Here is a 20920-nt window from a genome sequence, read left to right as displayed (position 1 = left end):
ATGAAGACCATCTGCTCAGCGCATGGTTCTGGTTCTGGTTCTGTCATTGGCCTCTGGCTCTCCTCACTGCCATGTCCTGGATGTGGTGCCACAGCCGGCCGGGGTCAGACTCGTTGTGTCTCAGCATTGATTCCAAACCCTCTGCCTGGTCCAGACTCTGCCAGTAATCCTGTGGCCACATCTGGAGCCAGCTGTTACCACAACACAATATGTCTGAACAGATGACTGACAGCATGGTTTAACCTCAACCATCATATATTTACTAGTGATCTGTGTCCACTACCAAGAATATGACTTTTGCATTAGTGGCATGTGTAAGGTGCCAAACTTACCTATCATTCGGGTCAATGTTCTCTATGGCTCCGTAACCAGGGCTGGGTAGAGGGCACCCCATGTGAGAATTATTCGCCATCTTGGGCAGAGGGCGCGGATGTTGTCCCGGATTTCGTCTGTGTGCTCTCTCCGCGGCCAGACGTTCGTTTTCGTGGTCGCACACGAAACACTCAAAGCCGTTCAGATAATTGGGTTTACTCATGTCGTTGACGCCCCACTCCCTGGTCTGCAGCTCGTCCAGGAGGCGCACGTTGGTGATCTTTCTGGGCGTTTTGAACTCCAGGTAACGGGCGTACCGCTCGTCGTTTTCGTCCAGAGCTTTAATGTAGTCGGCAAGTTCCCGAGGGGAGGAGAAATTATCGACGAGGATCGCAGAGTGGTCGTTGGGAAGCCAATCAGCCGCTGAAGAAGATCCTCTGTAGATGGGCACACAGCCCTGGTGCAGGGGCCTCCACAGCTTCTCGGTCATGTAGTCTGGACAAATTCCGTTCTCCAGGGCCAGGTGGAACTTATACCGCGCCACAAAGTTCATGAAGGGGCGCTCTTCTCCAGTGGCCGTGCTGGTGTCTTCCAGGTGCTTAGGCAACGGCTTGTTATTTAGACACTTTCCATATGAGTCCACCTACGGAGTCAAACACAGGATCATTATGTAGTTGGCCAAAAAGACAACAAAACAAGGGAAGTGTTAAGATACGACAACTCATTGAATTCGTTATGCTAAGAATTGTACCAAGAAACCTGCAGCCACTATGCTCGGCTTGCAATACCTGTATGTACTTCATAAGCTCTTGCACGTAACGGTCTCTGTCTGACGGGACGTCGCAGTGAGACTGCATGTAGAGGACCGGAGCCAAGCCCGCCCGTCTCCAGCGGTTCTTGTCCGCTATGGACACAGAAGGAGGGTGCAAGAGGTACTCCAACGAGGGGAGCCACTGCAGAGTCAGCGGGTAGTCGGACTCACGCCTGAAAGTAGCCGTGTAGTTAAAGAGCCGAATGCCCGGACCGTGAGAGAGGACGTAGTTATTCATTGGCGACTCCTCGTGAAACAGAGCCCACGTCTGGTGTGACAGTCGTGGTAGAGGTGCTTCATATGCCCTAAAATCTGTTCCGTAAAAGATTATGGAGGCCGTGCGACGGTAAAGCTGCACCTTGCGATTGCGTGTGACTAGGCAGGATGAACGGGCGCAGTCGATGCGTTCCGTGTCTCCGGGAAAGTGTGGGAACAAGCCGGCACTCCACCACAGCAGGATCGGTAGCTCCTTGTTACTCCGAGAGTCGTTGTTCCCCGGGCCACGGTATGAATTCACAGTGGCAAACTCAATGTCAGTCAGTGCACTCTGGGGCAAGAACGCGTTCCCGTCCACTGTTTCGACAGGCTCCTGAGCTCCGCACAGCCTGCAGAACAGAGCTAGCAACAGACAGGGAACCATTCCGCCCCAAATAGCCATCTAAACAGGGAGACAGAATGTTCTTTAGCGTTTTCATTGAGTCACATGAAATTCAAAAACGCCCTGCTTTCCATAGGTTAACCCACGTTTAAGTGTAGGATTAAATTAGGCTACCGTGAGCATTTGACTTGGAAAACACTGGGGAGGGGACGGGGAAGAACCGGACAAAACATGGCATGAGATTTCTAGCCTTTACGCATAAAGTATAAGATTAAACGTAAGAGTTGCGTTACAAATTGAAAACAATCGAACAGTGAGACAGCTTTGGCCATGTCAGCATCAGTCTAACGGTACGTGTGTCTCGTCATCAAAATCTGGAAGGGAAGTGAAACTACAGTCCTGATGTAAGAAACCACAGACACCATAATATCCGAAATTCCTTACCATTCTCAGTATAGGGGCTGCATACTGCGACGCCCTGATCCTATGACCGCAAACAAGTAAACGTTTTAGCAATTTAACGGTACAGGAAATATGGAACAGTTGGAAAACATAAATAAGAGGAAAATATTGGAATGTTCTTTTTCGTCTCTTGTGGTTTACGGCTCTAGAGTGCTTTACCTCCACCTACAGTTTGGGAGTGAGGCACTGGCATTGCGTCAAAATAGATGCTGGAACACTTGTCGAAAAGAGTACCGAAAAATGTATTGAAGCAAGAAACCGACTGAATTCAACCCAATGAGCATAATAATCTAGTGCTTTCAATTTTTGAAAAATAAACCAAATAGACCATAAATTAAATATCAACGAGATAATTAAAATGTTATCCGCGAGCTCCTTACTAAATTTTAAATAGAGTTTTCTGTGCAGACTTTAACATATTTTAAAAGATTATTATTTTTATCGTCACGAAATTGAATCGTGGCGATGGACTTTAGGACCACGGGAGGATGCTGTAGGGATGCAGCCCTAACAAGTTCACTCTCACAGCACGACAAATCTCAGCCAGTGAGCTGTGCTACCCACGACTTATCACGATACAGAATGAGGTAAATCGGCAAGCAATTGTAAACATGCCAAAATAGTTCAGCGCACTAATTTATTTATCCCCAGGTCTTTGCGGTGAACTTTACCTGTATTTTCTCTTGTTTGCTTTCTTTATTTTGCTATGATTTATTTAGACGTTAAATACAGTCTGTTATGTTAGCAAGCAAGCTTGCTGTCCTTAGCTAGCTGGTGAATTGCAGCCTAGCTTGTGCGCAAAAGGGTCTTGTCTGATTTTGTTGTTTTTTGATGGATTGTGTTGTACTGTAATTGGCAGAACAATTGGAGTAAATCCGTCTGAATACAGGTTATTCCACACTGGTGTTCAGCTATGGCTACTTTTTTAAGTAAGCTGGTAATAAGATGCACTTTTAGCAGTTGTAAGCTAAAATACGGCAAGTATCTGTCATGCGATTGCGCTTGCGCGGGGGTAAATCATCTGTTTCCTGTTGTAATGTCCACATCTCACTGACATTGGCACTGCTTACTCAGTATTTTTGAACATTGCGAACGAATGATACCATGACCATTTAACCCTTAACATAAACGAGAAACGTGACTTTACAGTGTTAGAATACTACAGTACTTTTTTCCCAACTTCTGACTGCTTTGTTATGGAATTTATCGTGACCAGTGTACTGCCGGCGCGCAGCCCAGTTGGCTATTTGTTTAAAACTTGGTCGGTTTGGTCACAGAGATTCTAAGATGCCTAACAACTAATATGAATTTCTCGATCGAATAGATGAGCAGTTCTTCCACACTTCTGTTACGTCACGTTACTGTCAAACTTAAATTAGCCATTGGCTGTTACAAAGCAAGGGTGGGGTGCCCCTTTAAGGGTCTGTTTACCTGGTCCAAAGTCCAAGGGTCAGTCACCAGTTTTTTTCTCTCAGTGGTCTGACAGGTAAACAGCCAGCTATATCAGTAGCATTTTGGAGAAATAAGTCAGCTTTTTTTGTGTTCTGGAATAATTTAAGAACGTTCACCTCAGTGTGTTGCATGTCCTAAATCTCTCTCTCTCTCTCTCTTTATCTGTGACAGGTTACGCTGAGACTGCGGACAAGCTTGCCGGTGGGCAGACATGACAGGGAAGAGCCTCCTGCTGAAGGTGATCCTGCTGGGAGACGGTGGAGTGGGGAAAAGCTCCCTAATGAACCGTTACGTGACCGACCGCTTCGACTCGCAGTCCTTTCACACCATCGGCGTGGAGTTCCTGAACCGGGACCTGGAGGTGGACGGACGCCTGGTCACGCTGCAGATCTGGGACACAGCAGGTCAGGAACGCTTCAAGAGCCTGCGAACGCCGTTCTACCGCGGTGCCGACTGCTGCCTTCTCACGTTCGCCGTGGACGACCTGCAGAGCTTCCAGAACCTGGGCTGCTGGAAGAAGGAGTTCATGTATTACTCGGACGTACGCGACCCAGAGCGCTTTCCCTTCGTGGTGTTGGGAAACAAGGTGGATAAAGAGGAGAGGGAGGTGGGTCAGGATGAAGCCCGGGCCTGGTGCGAGGAGAACGGCTGCTGCCCGTACTTCGAAACCAGCGCCAAGGACGACACCAACGTGGCCGCTGCTTTCGAGGCGGCCGTCCGCGAGGTGCTGGCCAGCGAAGATCCCATCGACCACGCTTTGCTGAGTAGCACCATCGATCTCCATGGCAACCGCAAAGCGCCACGGTTCTCCTGCTGCTGAATCATCCTCAAAATCCCCGTTTGCTCTCGGATCCATCCGTGCCGGCTCTCCCCCTGGCTCGGTCAAACTCTCTCACTAGCCTCTTGAGAGCTAAGGATTCTCCACAGGCGCTGCACGCCTCTGAATCTTATGTAGTCCTGTGGTCACTGAGCTCTGTATGTAACACAGGTAAAAAACTATATTACAATGGTACTGTACTATTACCAATAGTGTTTTGTGTGTATCCGCTTCCTTCAGTGCAGCACAAACCACATCTTACTCTCGTCTTTTCCCGCCAAAGCCTTGTTTGCTTCTGACTCGTAGGTTCTCTCTAAAGATGTAGCTTTCCCGTCCCTGAGGTCACGGGCGGGGGTCCGGACCATCTCGTTCACTACCTTCCCGATTTCCAAGGTCACGGTGGCGTTTGCGCTGCAACTCCGTTTTCCCAGAACTGTTTCGGAATATCGCTACTTCTGCGACCTCAGAGCTTCTCCCCGCGATGTGAACGGATCGTTTGTCTGATTAGGGTACTGGCAGTGATGGATATGCTCTAACGCTGAGATCTGGTATCTCATGAAAAACAAACAAACAAACAAACAAACAAAACAAGGGCCTATTTAATGTATTATATTACTGCGTCTGGATTATGTATGTTGTAAGGGAAAAGGAACCCTTAAATGACATGGTACTGAAAGGTTCAGAGTTTGTGTGTCTGCAGTTTAATTATTATTATGTTTTGAGTTACACTGAATATAAGGGCATTTCTGTTGATGTTTCTTATTGTTTAAAATTGTTTGAAATTTGATCACATCTCTTGGTTTGGCAGTCTTGCATGCAAAAATGAGTGGATTATGTTGAATCTCTGTTGAAGTTCATGCTCCAATTCCCCAGTCTCTGCATTGTGTGTGTGTGTGTTGAGGGCATGAGAGAGACAGACATAGGCTCGTTAAACCTCCCTCTGTGTTACGCTACCCAGGGACTGTCCCATGGTTTGAGTACATCGTCATTTCTCTCAAGAGCACATATGGAACTTAACGAGTGATTTTTGGCAGGGCAGCGTTTGTAGGAATTTGATTGGACTTTCGTAGATGAAGCTAATATGAACAATGAGTTGGTGCTGCCCTAGTCTTGTCTTGGCTATTCTAGAACATTCCAGTTTGTGAATGAACAATGATTTTTTTTTTTAATAATCAGGTAATCCCTCCTGTCAAACCGGTTTAACCAGAACACAAGTATTACAATTTTCCCGTCCACCTTGTGTTGGATTTTTAATCGCTTATTTAGTGCTATTCGCAGCGATTTACTGAGAATTTTCTGATTATTTTGGAGGAGAATGCACAGAGTGTTTGTATAAGTACATATTTGGTACGGTTTCATGATGTTGAACGAATCGACATTTTATGCTCTTGTCAACATCTTGTGCCCTTCAGTGTCCTGTGTGGTCGAAATCATGCCTCTGATCTCTCAAACCGCCCGAAGAAAACGCACTGTATTGACTGGCGTAGAGATTTAATTAAGGGGTCGTAACACATATCTTTGCTAACATTAGCTGTCAATATGCGTGAGAATATCGATTATCATGTGTACCCTAATCATTCAGTGTTTTCTGTTTGGAGTTTGCTCATTTCCCAGATGGAAAACCGTTGCGTACTCAGTGTTCAATTAATATGCAGTATTGTCTTCATTTTGTTCAGATTTGGACATTGCATGTAAGTTTCTTCAAACTTCACGACATTTTTGTTCTTTCTCTCTGTCTTCTCTGAACCATTTACTGGTCCTCTGCTTCCTTCGCTGAAGCCTTCGTTAGTGTTTTATGAGAACGGTACACTGTGAAAAAAGATACGGTTCAATTACTTTTTCCCCCTCACGGGTCTCATGGTACCTATAAAGCTATTCGTCTCTCAGTGCTGAAAACAGGTGTCTAGAATGATGTTACTAATGGTGTTTGTAAACTGACGGCACTGAGCGACGTTATTCAGTCGGTATTAACATTGTAAACGGTTCCTTTATCGTATTATATTTATGATAGACAGTTACATTTTCACCCTTTCCGTGTTACAGTAAGGCCTGTAAAAGAATCAGTAATAACTGTTCAGTTACACTTCAGCAGATCTGAATATTTAAAACTTTTTTGGGCTAGTTAGCCAATCAGATGTCAGCATGTTCCAATAATTATTTTCCGGATATGTTTGAGTCTAGGTGATGCTGTAACATTCAGATAACCCACAGGATTCTGTTGTTTGTAGCCATACTTGCCAATGATATCATTTGCAACCAAACTGTGTGTGTGTGTTCAAAGTGCTTTTGAGTGTCATACACAAGTGACTGTCAGCATGGTCACCATTCAAATGAATGTAAGCAGTTGTCCCACCCCCTTGGCTTTCCTCTCAGCATCGTCACAAGGAAATCTAAAAGTGTACGCTTTGATGGGCTATTCAGTTATAAACACGGTGTTTACTGACAATGTAGAAATTTGCTGTCTCCAATGCCAAAAAAAAAAATGTTCTGCTTTATGTCATTTGAGAATTGATTGGGTACTAATGTCTGTTAATGGCTGTGTATATCTTCACGTTTGCAAACATTCAATCTGCTCCATCCTGCTCCAGACTGTTTATTCAGTGCATTAAGGAGGATAAGACTGCTTTTGTTTACAAACCTTACTCATTTGGAAGGGAATATACAAGGCTAATAATTATAATAATGATAATAAAAAAAAATGCAACATGCCAATCATTCTGTGTTTGTGTGAGTTGTTTGCAAGACAAAGATGAGACAATATGCTTCTGGCGTGTGATTCACAGGGAATTTGGTAAAGCACACATTTCTCAGACCCATTTATTAACAGGAGGAAATTAAGGCTCAAAACACGTTTCCACCAAACAAAACAGGGAGACAAGTGTCTTCAGAGGACAATAATGTAGTTGCCCAAATTATATTACTAACGTTCAACATAGTATTAATGCCAGAGGACAACAATGTGGGGCCGCATATCAGGCTTTTTTTCCCCCCTATGGTAAAATAGAAGCATTTCCAAGTACAGGTTCTATTAATCTTCAAAATGAAAGTGCCGCTTCTACAATAATCAAAACCTCTGGCATAGTTTCAACCTCAAAATGAGATTTTTTTTTTTCCCCCTCTGTGGAAATACCACGTTTTGGAACTTTTCCGTGGAGTGGCCGTCACCCGTCCTCTGTGTTCAGGGCGTAAGGAGAGCACAGACTCCCTCTGCGCTCCGTAAGGAGCTGTCCAAACATGGCGCGCTGACGTCTCTCCGCCTTCTCTCTCCTTCTCTGTTCTTTTAAAAGTTCCCGCCAGACGGCCAGGTGGAGCGGACAGTGAACCTGGGGAGAGCGGAAGAGTGTGGCAGCGTGCTCAAGATGTCTCAACACCACCCAAAAACAACTGCCGTAAACACAGGCCCTCTCGCAAGGATTCAAACACAGAATGTAAAAACGTTAATGTTTACTCGCATGTCTTTTTTTTATTACCCCCCTCCCCCCCCCCCATAAAATAAACTATCAGATCACCTGTCATCAGGTGAGAGACCAAGGCTGTACTGTTACATAAAACATTCACCAAATTCAGTGAAAGCTTACAAAAAAAAAATTAAAAAGAGTTCAACAAACGTTGTTAGTAGAAAGAGATCAATATTTCAATATGAAGAAAGTGTGAATATTCAACAGTATTAGTAGAAATGAATCTAGAAAATAAGAATGTTATATAATAACTACTATTTTCCTGACAGTTACAGTGACAAATCCATTAAGTTTAAAAAAGAAACAAGCAAACAAACAAACAAAAAAAAACCATGCGTGGTATTAGAGATCAACATTCACCCAACACCAGGGGGCGCCACAGTCTCCATCTTAAAGGGCTAAAACACAACTGTAACAAAAAGTAAAACACCACTGGAAAAGGTCTCCCAACTGACCTTTCCATTAAATCATTACGAAACTGCAAAAATTCACATCAAAAGAAAAGGCAAGTTAGAACACAATAACAATTGTGTGTTTGGCTTCTCACAAGAGCGTAAAAACTGCCTTGCTGTCTTCAGTTTGTTTGTTATAAGTCAAATGAAATCATCAGAGCACTGCATCAATTATCTAATCAGTCTCATCGCCCCACTAGTCTGCCTATAGAGGCCAGGGGCTGTTCTCTAGCTGTGTGCCAGTCACAGAATGGCCCTATTCATCTAGTTGAAAAGTTCCAGCCCCTCTTTGTGTTATGGAGGCTCTCGACTGACATGTGAGCTGACCCCTAGCGTGAGGCCGGGTGCCGGGTCTGTCGTGGGAGTCCACTCTGATTGGCCCTCTCACTAAACGGCCGTGCCTCTTTTGTCCAGGTCTTTCTCAAGCTTTGGGAGAGGCTGTGAGGAAAAAAAGAAAGTGCTGGGCTCAGAGCAAGACTGCATACACAGTGGAGTCTGGTGCCATGGCAACCAGATGTGAAAGCTGGTCACCATGGTAACCAGCCATCTTCACCAGGGAGTGTGCAGCTTGCCAGCGTGGTCTAAACAAAGCTGAAGTTCATTGAAAACTGTCTGTTGATGATTGAGTTGTCTTGTTGCGTATACCTGTGATTCAAAGTTTAGAGGCGAGAGCGGAGTGTTTACTTTGAAAGGTTTGAACAGCAGTAACTGTGGATTATATTTAGCCCCCCCCGAAAAAAACCCCCCAAAAACAAGACAAAAAAAAAACAGGACATGGATAAAAGTCACCCCAAAATAAAAAAGCAACATAAAAACAAAAAAAAATCAATGTACAACTACTACATATAATTTTAAATCTACGTGAAAAAAATGAAATATACATCAGCAAAACAGAGGCCCATCATGAAAAGGCGATTCACATTTCAATCAAGGTTTCTCGAGCTGGGTTCCTGTGAACCAGCACAATCTTAGATGGAAAGAGGGAGAGACTGTGTCGAGTGAAAAGGCCCAAAGAGAGGGCTGCAGTGTGTTAAGAAAACTGAACACCAAGTCCCGCGTGTCAATGCAGAAAACCCTTACAAATGTGGATGTGTTACAGAACAGAAGAAAAAGTGAGAAGCGGTTGGAAATCCTTCGAGTGCTCCGGTATGCCGTGTTGTTGACAGTGACAGAGAGACAGCGCTGACAGTGTGGAGTAGAAGACGGAGCCTAACATCGTGAAGCAAGGCCTTTTCTTCCCAGGTAACGCAGCACAGCAAAGTTATAGGTGGTGGAAACCACGTAAGTGAGCTAGAGAGGAGACAAGCCAGACGATCGAAGAGTTACTCGTACAGTTAAGACACCAGAAACATGATCAGACCAACACAAAATAAAACAGCGTTGATTCCATCTTGCTTTGGTCTGGTTTCACCGTGTTTTTTGTATGTTTGTTCAGATTTGATTTATCATTGAATTTGCACAAATGTCATGAGACAATGTTTTGAGACAATGTCATGAGGCAATGTTTTACTGAGTGTCAAAGGATCTGTTTGAAAATCTGAAGATTTAATGTAATAAAAATGCAGTGACTGAAAACAAAACAAAGGATGAAATTTCACAGAGAACAATCATTTTGTGTCTCAGAGGCCAGTCACATGCGAAACCTAATGTCATGCGACATTCTTCGATGACTGAAAAACATCAGGGTTAAAAAGAAAAAAAGAAAAAAAAAAAAGAAAGAAAAAATGAAATCATGTGACAAAAGCTTTTATTGTGATTGTCTTGAGTCACTTCGAGTTGAAACAGAGCACAGATGGACACAGTTGGACACTCATCAGTGATGGAGGAATGAAATTCTTTGACACCTACTGAAGCGTGGTCACATGGACACAGCGCTTAGACTGTGCTTGCCTCAGCTGACTGCAGTTTGATGCTTTTTTTTTTTTTTACTCACCAAAGCCAGCAGTGTAATCCCAGCTCCAGCAAAGGCAGCAATGTAGAGGTCGTATGTCAAAAAAAACTGTGAAACACACACACACACACACACATACAGAGGAATAAAGAACAAAGCCAGAGCTCTATCAGTCAAAAGCATGGTGTTAACGTTTGATGTCGTTTCTATCTCTGACATGCTTTTGAATCGGGTCTCGCAGGGATCACTGGAAGACGTAGATGCACGCGCTGCCCCGGGGCATCTCTTACCTCCCTAGTTTTGCACACGTTGGCCAGGGTCATCCCGCAGGCTTTCCCAGGCATCGCATTCCAAGGCAACAAACCTGAAGGAGGCAGAGATGGAAATCTTTCAGGTCTTCTCTCACAAAGGATGCCAAATGCGTTGGCCCCAAAGGCATAATTCAAAGGGCCCCACAAGTTAATACGGGCAAAACTCCCATAGACCAGCACAAGAAAGAAATGATAAAGAAAAACTGACATAAATAAGCCCTGCTCTGTATTGAAGAAGGCTCTGTATTAGATTCCATTATAAACACACATCAACACACACACACACACACACACACACACACACAAACATCCTCAACACATCCACAGAGAATTCGATTAGATGAAATCCTAATCTTTGTACTTGAAGCGACTCTGCCTAGGGCCATGTCACTGTTATGAGTCTGACTGTGAAATGGAAGCAGGTTTTTATGGACTGATTCATTACCGTACTGCCTGGCATCCACACACAGCTGGTTGATGCTGGAGGGCGTCTCTGAGAGAATGTTGATGGTGTGACAGGTGGATGCCATGTTGTAGAAGAAGAAGACAGGTAAGGCAGACAGGGCAAACACCAGCAGCCAGATGACAGCCAGGAAGTACGTGATCACGATGAACTGTAAACGAAAAACAAACAGAAGAAGCATCCTCACATACTGCTTTTCGCCGTCCAACAAACACGATCTTATCACAGTCTCGTCTCCAGACATGGGTAGAAAATGTACATGAAAGGGTTTCAGCGATTGTGCCCAAACCAAGAAGTTTGCTGTAGCTTCTTTGCCTTGTGTTCTTGTCTCTTAGTTACTAATGTTAGTAAAATTGTGACAGGTGCGAGTGTATTCCAGCGATACTTCACAGCCATAAGGAGAGTGCCTGGCAGAGTCTTTGCTGCGTTTCCTCTGATGGAAGCTCATTGAGAGATTAAGAGAACACGGCCACGAGGACAGGCAGCACTGAGGACTAATGGGGCGTGGCCCAGTCGTTCAAAAACAGCAAATGCAAATTCATTCCAGTTCCGCCATTTTTCCGCTCCCAATCCTTCCTCTCCCACACGTGACCCACAGCTCCACAGACGACGGAAGCACCGGTCTTACCGTGGTACTGAGACACCGACCACACTCCGTGCTCCGAAACTCCCCGAACGTCTGCTTGACGGCGCTGGTGGTGTAGAAGCCCTCGGCCAGTAATACGACGCAGTAGAGGAAGAAGAAAGAGGCCAGGCCGTAGATGATGTACTGAAAATACTGGATCCTGTGCCAAAGGGAGCCAAGAACACAGTGGAAATATCATAACAGAACCAGAGAATAGCAGATTCAACACATTTTTACAGGCATGACCGAACCTGGACAAACGCAGACATATCATGCACAAATTCTAATTTTAGAAAGACTATGCATATGACATGATCTGAGTTTATTTTTGGGTGGAGCGAGCGACTCACAGATAGGCCAGGGTGATGTAGTCTTGCAGGTTACGGGCGAAGTATGTCTCGATGATCCTCTCGGTCTCGGTGAGGGCTTGGTGTCCGCAGCCGCAGAACAGAGCGATGCCAGAGAAGCACAGGAGAGTGGCCACCAGGGAGGTGTACGGGATTCCTCCCAGACAACGCATGCAACATTCGTAACACCCTGTACACCACACCACAGTATTACTGCACACACTCTAGACCTCTCAGAACAGTGACTGCTGCATGACTGCACAAACTCTACAAATGAGAGCACGCTCATCTCTCAAAACTTTCAGTATGGCATGACTGCACAAACTCTACAAACCAGAGTGTGCTCCTCTTTCAAATCCTTAATGTGGCATTACTGCACAAACTCTACAGGTGAGAGCACACCCAAATCAGAACTCCCAACAACTCTATCTACAAATGGCGCTGAAACATACAGATGTATAATTTAACAACAAACACTTCATTTAGCTATAAGTGGTACACTAATTCAACAAACAAAAAACAAAACAAAACAAAACACAAATAAATAAACCACTCAGTGAAATGAGTTCCTCTCCACTCTCCTTTGAGGGGACGTGTGTATTGTTTCAGGACGATTCTTTTCCTGGGGATCATGCAGCGGCTGATGAGGGGTGGGGGAAGATGTCTGTAGTCTGGGGGGGAGGTGGGGGAGGGGGGGGCAGTGGGTCTGTATCACACCATGGAGAGTGTGAGAAAAGACAGAGAGTGGCTTCTTTTGTGGCCGGAGCTGAAACTAGTCTTTGTCTTTGTGCAGTGTGGGGACACAAGGGCCAGCAATGTCAAACAAACAATAGGCCAAGGCAACCTCCGTCTCAAACAGATAGACTTTTGAGAACACGCAGGGGGGGTGGGAGGTGGATTACGACTGCAAAGGAAGAGGGATGGAAGACTTGGTAGTGTTTGGGGTGGGGTGGAGGGTCTAAAGCATAAACCACTCCAGGGTCCAGGCTGGCTGCTGCTGGTGCTACTCCAGCTGGCACAGGGCACAAACAGGGCATGTTCAGAAACAATCCAACAGAGAGTTTGGGGACAGAGTCCCGTACGGTCCGTCTGTGAGCCAGACTGTACTGGAAGCAACAGGTGAACACGAGTCCAGTTTTACTGATCAGTTTATAAATGGCCTGATAATTCAAGATTTACAACTTTACGGCTTTTCACGCAGACAAAAATGAACAGACAACTCTGTTGGCAGGAACATCTAACATGATTTTACTGAAATAAGTCAAGTTAAGCAATAACTAAAAAAACTCGTAGCATCTTTGCTTAAATGGGCTACATTTCACAAGAATGCGTTCGGAGATTCAGAGCACAACAGCTTGTCTTTCAAAATTAGGTTCAAATACACCTGCACAAAAAGTGAGAGCCCCAGATGACGCTGATAACCTCATTTGACCTTTGACAGCGACATAACGCATTTTCTGCTTGGACGAAACATTACTAAGGCAACTGAAGTAAATTTCAGACAAACGCCCGTCTGGCACATATCATAGTACTGTTAATTGTTAAGATGGAAGGCGAGAAATACACGCAGCTTACTTAGCCGCACTTCAAACCACTATCCAGTAGCCCTGAGAGTTTCAGACTTAGACTAAATAAATCCTTGAACAGGACACACCGAAACACGCCGGGAAATGGGGAAAATCTAGTCGCAAAACTCCAAATATTCTCAGATCATCACAAAAATCAAAGCAATGCAGTCTCGGATTGAACTATTTTCTTGCTGCCATAATTCAATCTCTCAGTCACAAACAATGAACTAAAATCGTTTCACTCACCCATGTCTGGAAGAAAGTGATTCGCTCGTGAAACTCTCTTACTCGTGTTCTGTTATGATACGTGATATGTCCGCTACTTGGTCCTTTATTAATCTCACCCTCTTCTCTGCTTCCTAAACAATGAACAGCCCAGTTGATGGTGGAAAGCCGGGCCTTAAAGAAACAATGTAGCTTTTCAATGGACTCCAAGCCCACAGCAGAATGGCCATGAGTTCATCGCGGAGAAGAATGAGAAGGTCATCATCAGAATTTGCATTTTGAAAACACGTATCTTAACTCGTGCGTCCTGGAATAAAAACACGTTCGCACGTTCATTTTCAGAAACTTCATTGCAATTTGCCGAGCAATGTTTGACGACACAAAAATGTTTGAATGGTGTATCAGTGCTATAGTAAACGTAACACATTCTATCGCATTGTTTTATGAAATGGTATTTGTTTTTGCCATATGCGTTGATTTGTCACATGAGGCTGAGTAACTGATCAAAAGGCAAGATAATTTATTCTTTGGGATGGTAAGTACAGTCATTCAAGTCTGTGTTTATGACAGAATTTAAAAATGTTGGTGATACACATGCGTTTTATTGTTCGGGGCTGTGTGTCCTAGCTCAACTGTTGAAAACTTCAATGTGATCTTCTTTCTCTCCTTTGAGGTTACTCAATCTTGAAGTTGCCGGGACATTTGGCTCAAGAGCACCCCCTGGTGTTTCCTCACGAAACTCCAAGCATGTGTATGCGCCTAATGAGGTGAGTGTGTGTGAGTGTGTGAGTGTGTGTGTGTGTGGTGGTGGGTGGTGGTGGGGGGGGGGGGGGCTTACTCTTTGTGCATTGCAGAATCATCCGATAATGGAACTTCGCTGGAGTTTGACTAAAAGTCACAGAATTACCAATACTGATTCTAATAAATTTGTATATTTCATTCAGACTGAAATCTCCTCTAAGCTTTCCTGTAACTCTTAGATTAATTCTGAACAATGTCAAAAAATCGTGTAGTTACTAAAACTACTATAGTGGTGTCTGAGTCTAAGGGAAAATTTGAACGACACTGTGGAATAACACCCGCAGACGTCAGCAATCCTTGCCGTCATGCACGAAGTTTCAAAGAGGGCCGTTTCAAAACTAATAATTAATTTCTCTTGGTTAACGCGAAAACGCCAGTATCCAAACATTGCTATGCCGTTTGCGCGCTGACTTCTCTGAGAGATTGCCTGGCGTGTCATCATAATGAATGGTTTATTCTCTGTCTCTGTATTTGTGGTGTTTTAATTAAGAGAAACTGAACTTCTGTAAGATTCATATAAGAACACCCATCACGCACAGACTTTTATGCGAACTTTAACACTGTCTCAGTGTGCGAGCGAACTCCCGTTTACTCTCCTCACAGATACGAGTCTGCTGTCATCTTTAATCTCGTAAACAGTTTCAGATCGTTGGCATAATCTGAACAGAGACTTACACGAGCGTGCAGTCCCTCTTACTGTGGGACAGACCTCAGCCCCATGGCATGAGAAAAGGGGCTATCAGGTGACAGAGAACTTTGTGACTTGAGATGGTGCCGTGTCTCTCACCTGTCCACTGTATCCCCTTCAGCCTCCCCTGGTCTCCTCTACACCAGCTCCTTAGGAGACTTTCATCACCTCCCTTCAAGAGTAACGTTAAACCCCTTTGTGGTTGCTTAAACCTGAGAGATCCATCAGTTATAATGGGAAATCTGAGAGAGAGCTCTAATCATGTTGTCGGGGGGGGGTTACCAAACTCTCTAACAGGTCAGTTACACTCATAGTAAGAGTTACTCTCTGCCTGTACAGGAACTGGCCTTTCAAATGGATTTACATCCACAAATATACATATTTCTCTCTCGCTCTCTCTCTTTCTATTTTCAAATAAAAGGTGTGTAATCTCTGCTCTGTGTTCATAGTTGATTAGTTATTGCAATTGCTTCAGTAAACTTTTAATCTCATTGTCTTTATTTTTACACTCTCAGAATCAAATGGCTACCCAACAAAAAGAGCGCCTATGCATTTCAGAGATGAGCGGCTGAGGTTCGGGTTTAATTTTTATCAGGTGAGTAGTGAAATGCCTTTTCCACACCGAGAGGTCAGCAGTGTCATATTAAACACAAACTAAGCGTGTTACAGCTAATTATTCACAAATGTTCTGCTTGGTGTTTCTCTTCTTCCCTTATTATCTGAACAATAAGCCTAACGCCTTGCGTTGTGGTTCTCTGAGTGTTTGTAACAGTTCTTATTATCAACATAAAACTAATACTGGGACGCCAGCAGGAATGCAGCTCGTGCCCTGAATTTTGTATTTTGTTTGTGCCAGCGAAACAAGAATTTGGAGAATCTTATCTGGTACATTTCTCGCCAGCAGAATAGCTAAAGCAGTCTTGTCTCTTCACTTGCACCTCATCTTCAAAAGATTCATCTGGTTGAGTTGCTTTCGCTTCCAGAGAACAGCAATTCAATAGGTTTTTATAGAAACTTAACAGGTAACATTCCTCTTTAAAAAGTTTAAAACGACTTTAAAAACAACATTTAAAAAAAAAAAAAAAAGACATTCAAGTATCAATATGTTTTAAAGGTATAATGAACTAATAAAAGAAAACTACATTATTTTATTATTTTTTCGTTTTTCATTTGATACTGTCAGTTCTGCACAGTCTTGTCCCCCTCCTAGTTTAAAGGTCGCAGTTCACTTTCCCTCCAAACACTTTTCTGCTTTTCTGGTCTCTTTTGTCTATACTTCACAAATATCACCACGGCTGCCAGGAGCACACACAGAGAGACGACCATCATCCCCACGCCGATTAGGAATACAAGCTGAGCATGTTCTGTACGGCCGTCGTTGTCCTGGCAACGTGGGGCAGATGCAGGGGCAGTATCACTGCGTGGTGAGTACTCCGGGACAGAGCTGAGGTGACACTGTTTCTGAGTGTCATTGATCAGCAGGTTCACCCACACTGTGGCCTGCAGTGGAGCCGGTTTGCCCCCATCGCTAACCACTATAAAGAGATGGTACATGCCGTAGTCCCGGCCCCCCAGGTGCTGGACCAGGGTAATGTTGCCTGTGCGCGGGTCGATCTCGAACGGACTAGGGTGCTCTGGTTCCCTAGCGATGATGTGGTAGGTGATGTCCGAGTTCATGCCCGAATCCTCGTCAATCGCATAGATCTTAGTGACCATGGTGCCAGCCCTGGTGGTTGGCGATACGGTAAGGCAGGAGAGGTTACTGCTGGGCAGGATGACCTGGGGTTGATTGTCGTTGACGTCCTCCACGAAGACGGTGACCCAGGCCGTGGAGGAGAGGGGAGGGGTGCCCCCGTCGCGGGCGAGGAGGAGCAGCTCATAGCGTTCCCGTTTCTCGCGGTCCACCTCGCCCGTGCTCCGTAACGTGCCCTGGGAGTGGTCGAAGGCGAAAGGTACGCTGTCGTTCAGCACGCGCACGTCCACCACCCGTCCGTTTTCCCCGTGGTCTTCGTCGGTCACGCCCACTTTCCCCACGTGGCCGAGATGGGGGATGCTCTCAGACACGAAGAAGATGAAACGTGGGGTTAGGAAAGCGGGCCGGTTGTCGTTTTGGTCCAGTACATTAATGCGAACTGGTACAGAGGCTTCACGCCAAGGCGTGCCATGATCCCTGGCCAACACGGTGAGATAGTACGACCCCTGCTGCTCTCTGTCCAAAGACTCTGACACAAACAGCTGCCCCGTCATAGGGTTTACACTGAAGATATCTGGGCTGTTCCACGTCAGTCTGTATGAAACTTTCCCATTCAGTTGGCTGTCTGCATCAACTGCCCTAACCTGTAAAAGAAGTGCCCCAGGTTCGTTGTTTTCCTCAAGGTCCTTTTCATAGCGAGGCAGCTCAAAGCTCGGGGCATTGTCATTGACGTCCTGTATCTGAACTTTGATCACTTCCTTTACAAGTAAACACTCGCCCTCGGTGTTTTTGATAACAACTGTAACTAGATATTCCCTGCGCACCTCAAAGTCTAGGGGTTTTGATGTTGAAAGGAGATAGCGCCCAGCGTGGAGTTTCAGCGAGAACGGTGTGTCATCTGCCGCTAAAGACAGAACGCTTTTGACAGTGGAGGTGTCTGTCAGCTCCAAAAGAGCCAGGGCGGTGGGGGGTTCATTCTCCTCCAGCAGTATTGTTCTGTTTTCATGCTTTGCTATGAACTTGATCTTAATTCCAGGCTCTGGGTTTGCCTCTGGCTGCATGTATATGGTTACATCGATGTGGGCAAATGGACAGAGCGGCCCACTCGCGTATACTTTCAACACGTGCACCTCGGGGCTGTCGATCTTAACGTCCCTGGTTAAGGTGATCTGTCCCGTGCGTTTGTCGATGCGGAACAATGCCTTCGCTCTGTCTGAAATCTGAACGCCGAAAGAGTATGTAATCTCAGCGTTCTGACCCAGGTCCGGGTCAGTGGCTTCGATTCGGGCCAACTCTGTCCCTCCCCGGGGGTCCCCTGTCACTGTGGCAGTGTGGGGACCCTCTGGGTCAAACCGTGGGCAGTTATCATTGACATCTTCCACTGTTATAATGAGGATTGTGGTAGCACTGAGTGGCACCAAACCGCCGTCTACAGCAACGAGTGTCACGCGGTGGCTATCCTGAGTCTCTCGATCCAGAGTGGTTTGAACCACCAGCTCGAGTGAGGATTCGCTCTGGGTCAAACCAAAGAGGCCATGGGCTCCCTCTAGGTGATAGTGCAGCTCTGCATTGTCACCTGCATCTCTGTCCTGAGCAAGGTCATCCAGCAGAAACCTCGTTCCGACCGACGCGTCTTCGGCGACGCTTAGACGAATCTCGCTCTCTTCGAACTGCGGAGCGTTGTCGTTAATGTCCTCCACCGTGATTAACACCTTCACCAGCTCTTGGTCTTGCCCTTGGCCTACGACAGCGTCGACCGAGATGAGCGTGCAGGGAGCCTCTCTGTCGATTTTACGCTCTGTGGTGTACAGGTCTCCTTTTTCGTCCACTCTTACATACCCCGTGTCCTCTGTGGTGAGCAGCTGATACGGAGGAGAATATTCACTCAGAGCGCCAATCTTAACGCCCTCCTCCTCCTCTTCTTGGACTTTGAAATGCAGTGTGTGGCACAGGATCTGTCTGACTGCAGTCAGAAGAACAACTCGCTGCAGAGAGAACCAGGGAAAGCAAGGGAGCGAATTTACAGTGGCGAAGAAAGTCACACTCTTTTTTCCATATGAAATTTTAACCACGTTCACTTAACATTTAAAGAGACACCCATTCCTTTTGACAGGGTAACTGGTATTGTGAATACTTTCTCCTGTGAAGAGCTTGGAAGGGATCAGGCGGTATCACATTATAACTATAGCTTTCTTAAAGCAGTTAAACCCCACAGAAACTTCGCCAGATTTCCTTTAATAACCTATGTTTGCACTGAAACATGAGCGATATGAATCATTGTACTTTATCCATTTTGTTGTTTATTCCCTCCCCAAAACTTCTGGAAGGACTTGGTCATTCAAATTATATGATACGATAAAGACCGCTTGCACAGAAGTTGCGTCGTGGTAGTTAGTAGTAGCATTGAATCTAAGTAGAGGTACTTGTTGCGCTATTAAATATACACACTTAAAAACTTGCTATTATGAAAGACTTTTATCCGCTGATATGGATTAAAGAATAAAATCACTATAAAATATATTGATACATTAATTGAATAAAACTCTATATATTTTGTTCAGCACAGCAATTACTGACCTGTAGAAGACCAGATAAATTCATATTTTTGCAAATCCCATGGTCCGTTCCCTAAACACATGTTAGCAGCGTCCCGGATTGAGTGAAAGTGAGCTAGTTTGTGTAGGCGGGGACGTAGTATAGGTTACTATTCACCTCAAGTCCAGGTACAAAAAAAATCATGCCCATGTGATCGTGGTGCATTAGCAGCACAGCAGACTGGCCTATCCACATTCCAATTAAACCGTCGGTTAGTTACCTCTCAATTCCTTGGAATAATGCAACTTTATTCATCACAACAAGCTCTCGGCAAACAACAAAACATGAAGTTCACACAGTGAACTATAATATTGAATCTAATCTAACTCCGCAGTGGATAGGCAGTGTTAATATTGTATCTGTGGTGTTTCAAGCATTGTCTAGACCACCTGTTCCAAAAACTGAAGGATAAGTTTTGTGTTTAATAAAATTGCTGGTGTAGAAGTGCATATGTATCGCCACCGTGTGGCTGAGCTCAACGTTGTTTATTTTGTATTGGATGGCTATTTCGTATAATGGGACAGAAATTTGCCCAGTCTTCAAACTGCCTTCAGACTAATAGTGCTGAACAGCATGTCTGACACAGAACTGTATCTGAAAAGAAAAAAGGATGAAAAAAGTTTTTCAACGCGTAATAGAAAGCTAAACGTGAACAACACTTGACAGCATCACAAAAACTCATTGCTATACTGCTTTTGAGTCAAGTACACACTAACATAAACGCGAGCTGAGTCCCGGACATTTTTATTACTGCTTCATTTCCAACAAAAGCGCCTTAGACAGTAGCAGTATCCTCTGTATTGTACCCTCTAATGTGTTGTCTGTTTTCGACTTCATGCTCTCTTCTAGTGTTTTCAGTTAATTCGGCCGGCGCAAAGCCCTTTGTTAAGTACAATCTATTCCACAACAGCACACAAGTTTTCTTCAAGAACTTTTAGTTCTGTCAAGGCGACGACTTTACAAAACATTTTCGGACAAAGCATTCGTTTATTAGATTTTACACTGCAGTGCCTACAGGATGACTTAATTACTAAGGCGTAATTCCACTGCCCCGGTATCCAACATTCTTTTATTTTAAGCTCTTGGCGTTTAAAGACAAAGGTGTGGGAAAAAAACTGTTTCAAAATCCCCCTGTGTTCTCAACTTCGGAGGGTTCAATATTCCATTTGTCGGAGGAAAGTTTAGTGACGATCAGTCACCCACTCCCTTAGGTTGCAGTTGCTACGTAATAACAGACATCAAGCTACGATCTCATTGGCTGAGTCGAGCAGCGGTCCCGCTATGAGTGGAGGTATGTTATAAATACAGGGGATCCCTAGTGCAAACCAAGTATTGCTCCTTTGTACCCGCA

At 44.9% G+C, this 20920-nt stretch overlaps 4 protein-coding genes across 4 annotated transcripts; 1 reads left to right on the top strand and 3 right to left on the bottom strand.

Annotated features, from left to right (window-relative positions):
- Nucleotides 1-33: 33 nt before the first annotated feature.
- On the bottom strand, nt 34-2260 carry pofut4 (protein O-fucosyltransferase 4). The gene is made up of 4 exons (XM_030792445.1): nt 2166-2260; nt 1101-1781; nt 333-955; nt 34-191 (listed from the first exon to the last, which is right to left on the bottom strand). Exons 1-4 carry the CDS (start codon nt 2166-2168, stop codon nt 44-46), a joined length of 1455 nt encoding a protein of 484 aa, XP_030648305.1. The 5' UTR covers nt 2169-2260; the 3' UTR covers nt 34-43.
- Nucleotides 2261-2739: 479 nt separating this feature from the next.
- On the top strand, nt 2740-6929 carry rab9b (RAB9B, member RAS oncogene family). The gene is made up of 2 exons (XM_030792457.1): nt 2740-2770; nt 3807-6929. Exon 2 carries the CDS (start codon nt 3847-3849, stop codon nt 4453-4455), a length of 609 nt encoding a protein of 202 aa, XP_030648317.1. The 5' UTR covers nt 2740-2770; nt 3807-3846; the 3' UTR covers nt 4456-6929.
- A 684-nt stretch (nt 6930-7613) lies between these two features.
- On the bottom strand, nt 7614-13817 carry plp1a (proteolipid protein 1a). Its single transcript, XM_030765585.1, has 7 exons — nt 13814-13817; nt 12003-12189; nt 11656-11812; nt 11010-11178; nt 10544-10617; nt 10296-10361; nt 7614-7775 (listed from the first exon to the last, which is right to left on the bottom strand). Exons 1-7 carry the CDS (start codon nt 13815-13817, stop codon nt 7614-7616), a joined length of 819 nt encoding a protein of 272 aa, XP_030621445.1.
- A 2670-nt stretch (nt 13818-16487) lies between these two features.
- Nucleotides 16488-19575, bottom strand: pcdh20l (protocadherin 20-like). Its single transcript, XM_030766927.1, has 2 exons — nt 19552-19575; nt 16488-18959 (listed from the first exon to the last, which is right to left on the bottom strand). The coding sequence occupies exons 1-2, from the start codon at nt 19573-19575 to the stop codon at nt 16488-16490; spliced, it is 2496 nt and encodes an 831-aa protein (XP_030622787.1).
- Between the last annotated feature and the right edge of the window lie 1345 nt (nt 19576-20920).

The sequence above is a fragment of the Chanos chanos genome, chromosome 2 (genome assembly GCF_902362185.1).
Source record: "Chanos chanos chromosome 2, fChaCha1.1, whole genome shotgun sequence".
Taxonomy (NCBI): Eukaryota; Metazoa; Chordata; class Actinopteri; order Gonorynchiformes; family Chanidae; genus Chanos; species Chanos chanos.
This window is presented reverse-complemented; position numbering and strand designations above follow the sequence as displayed.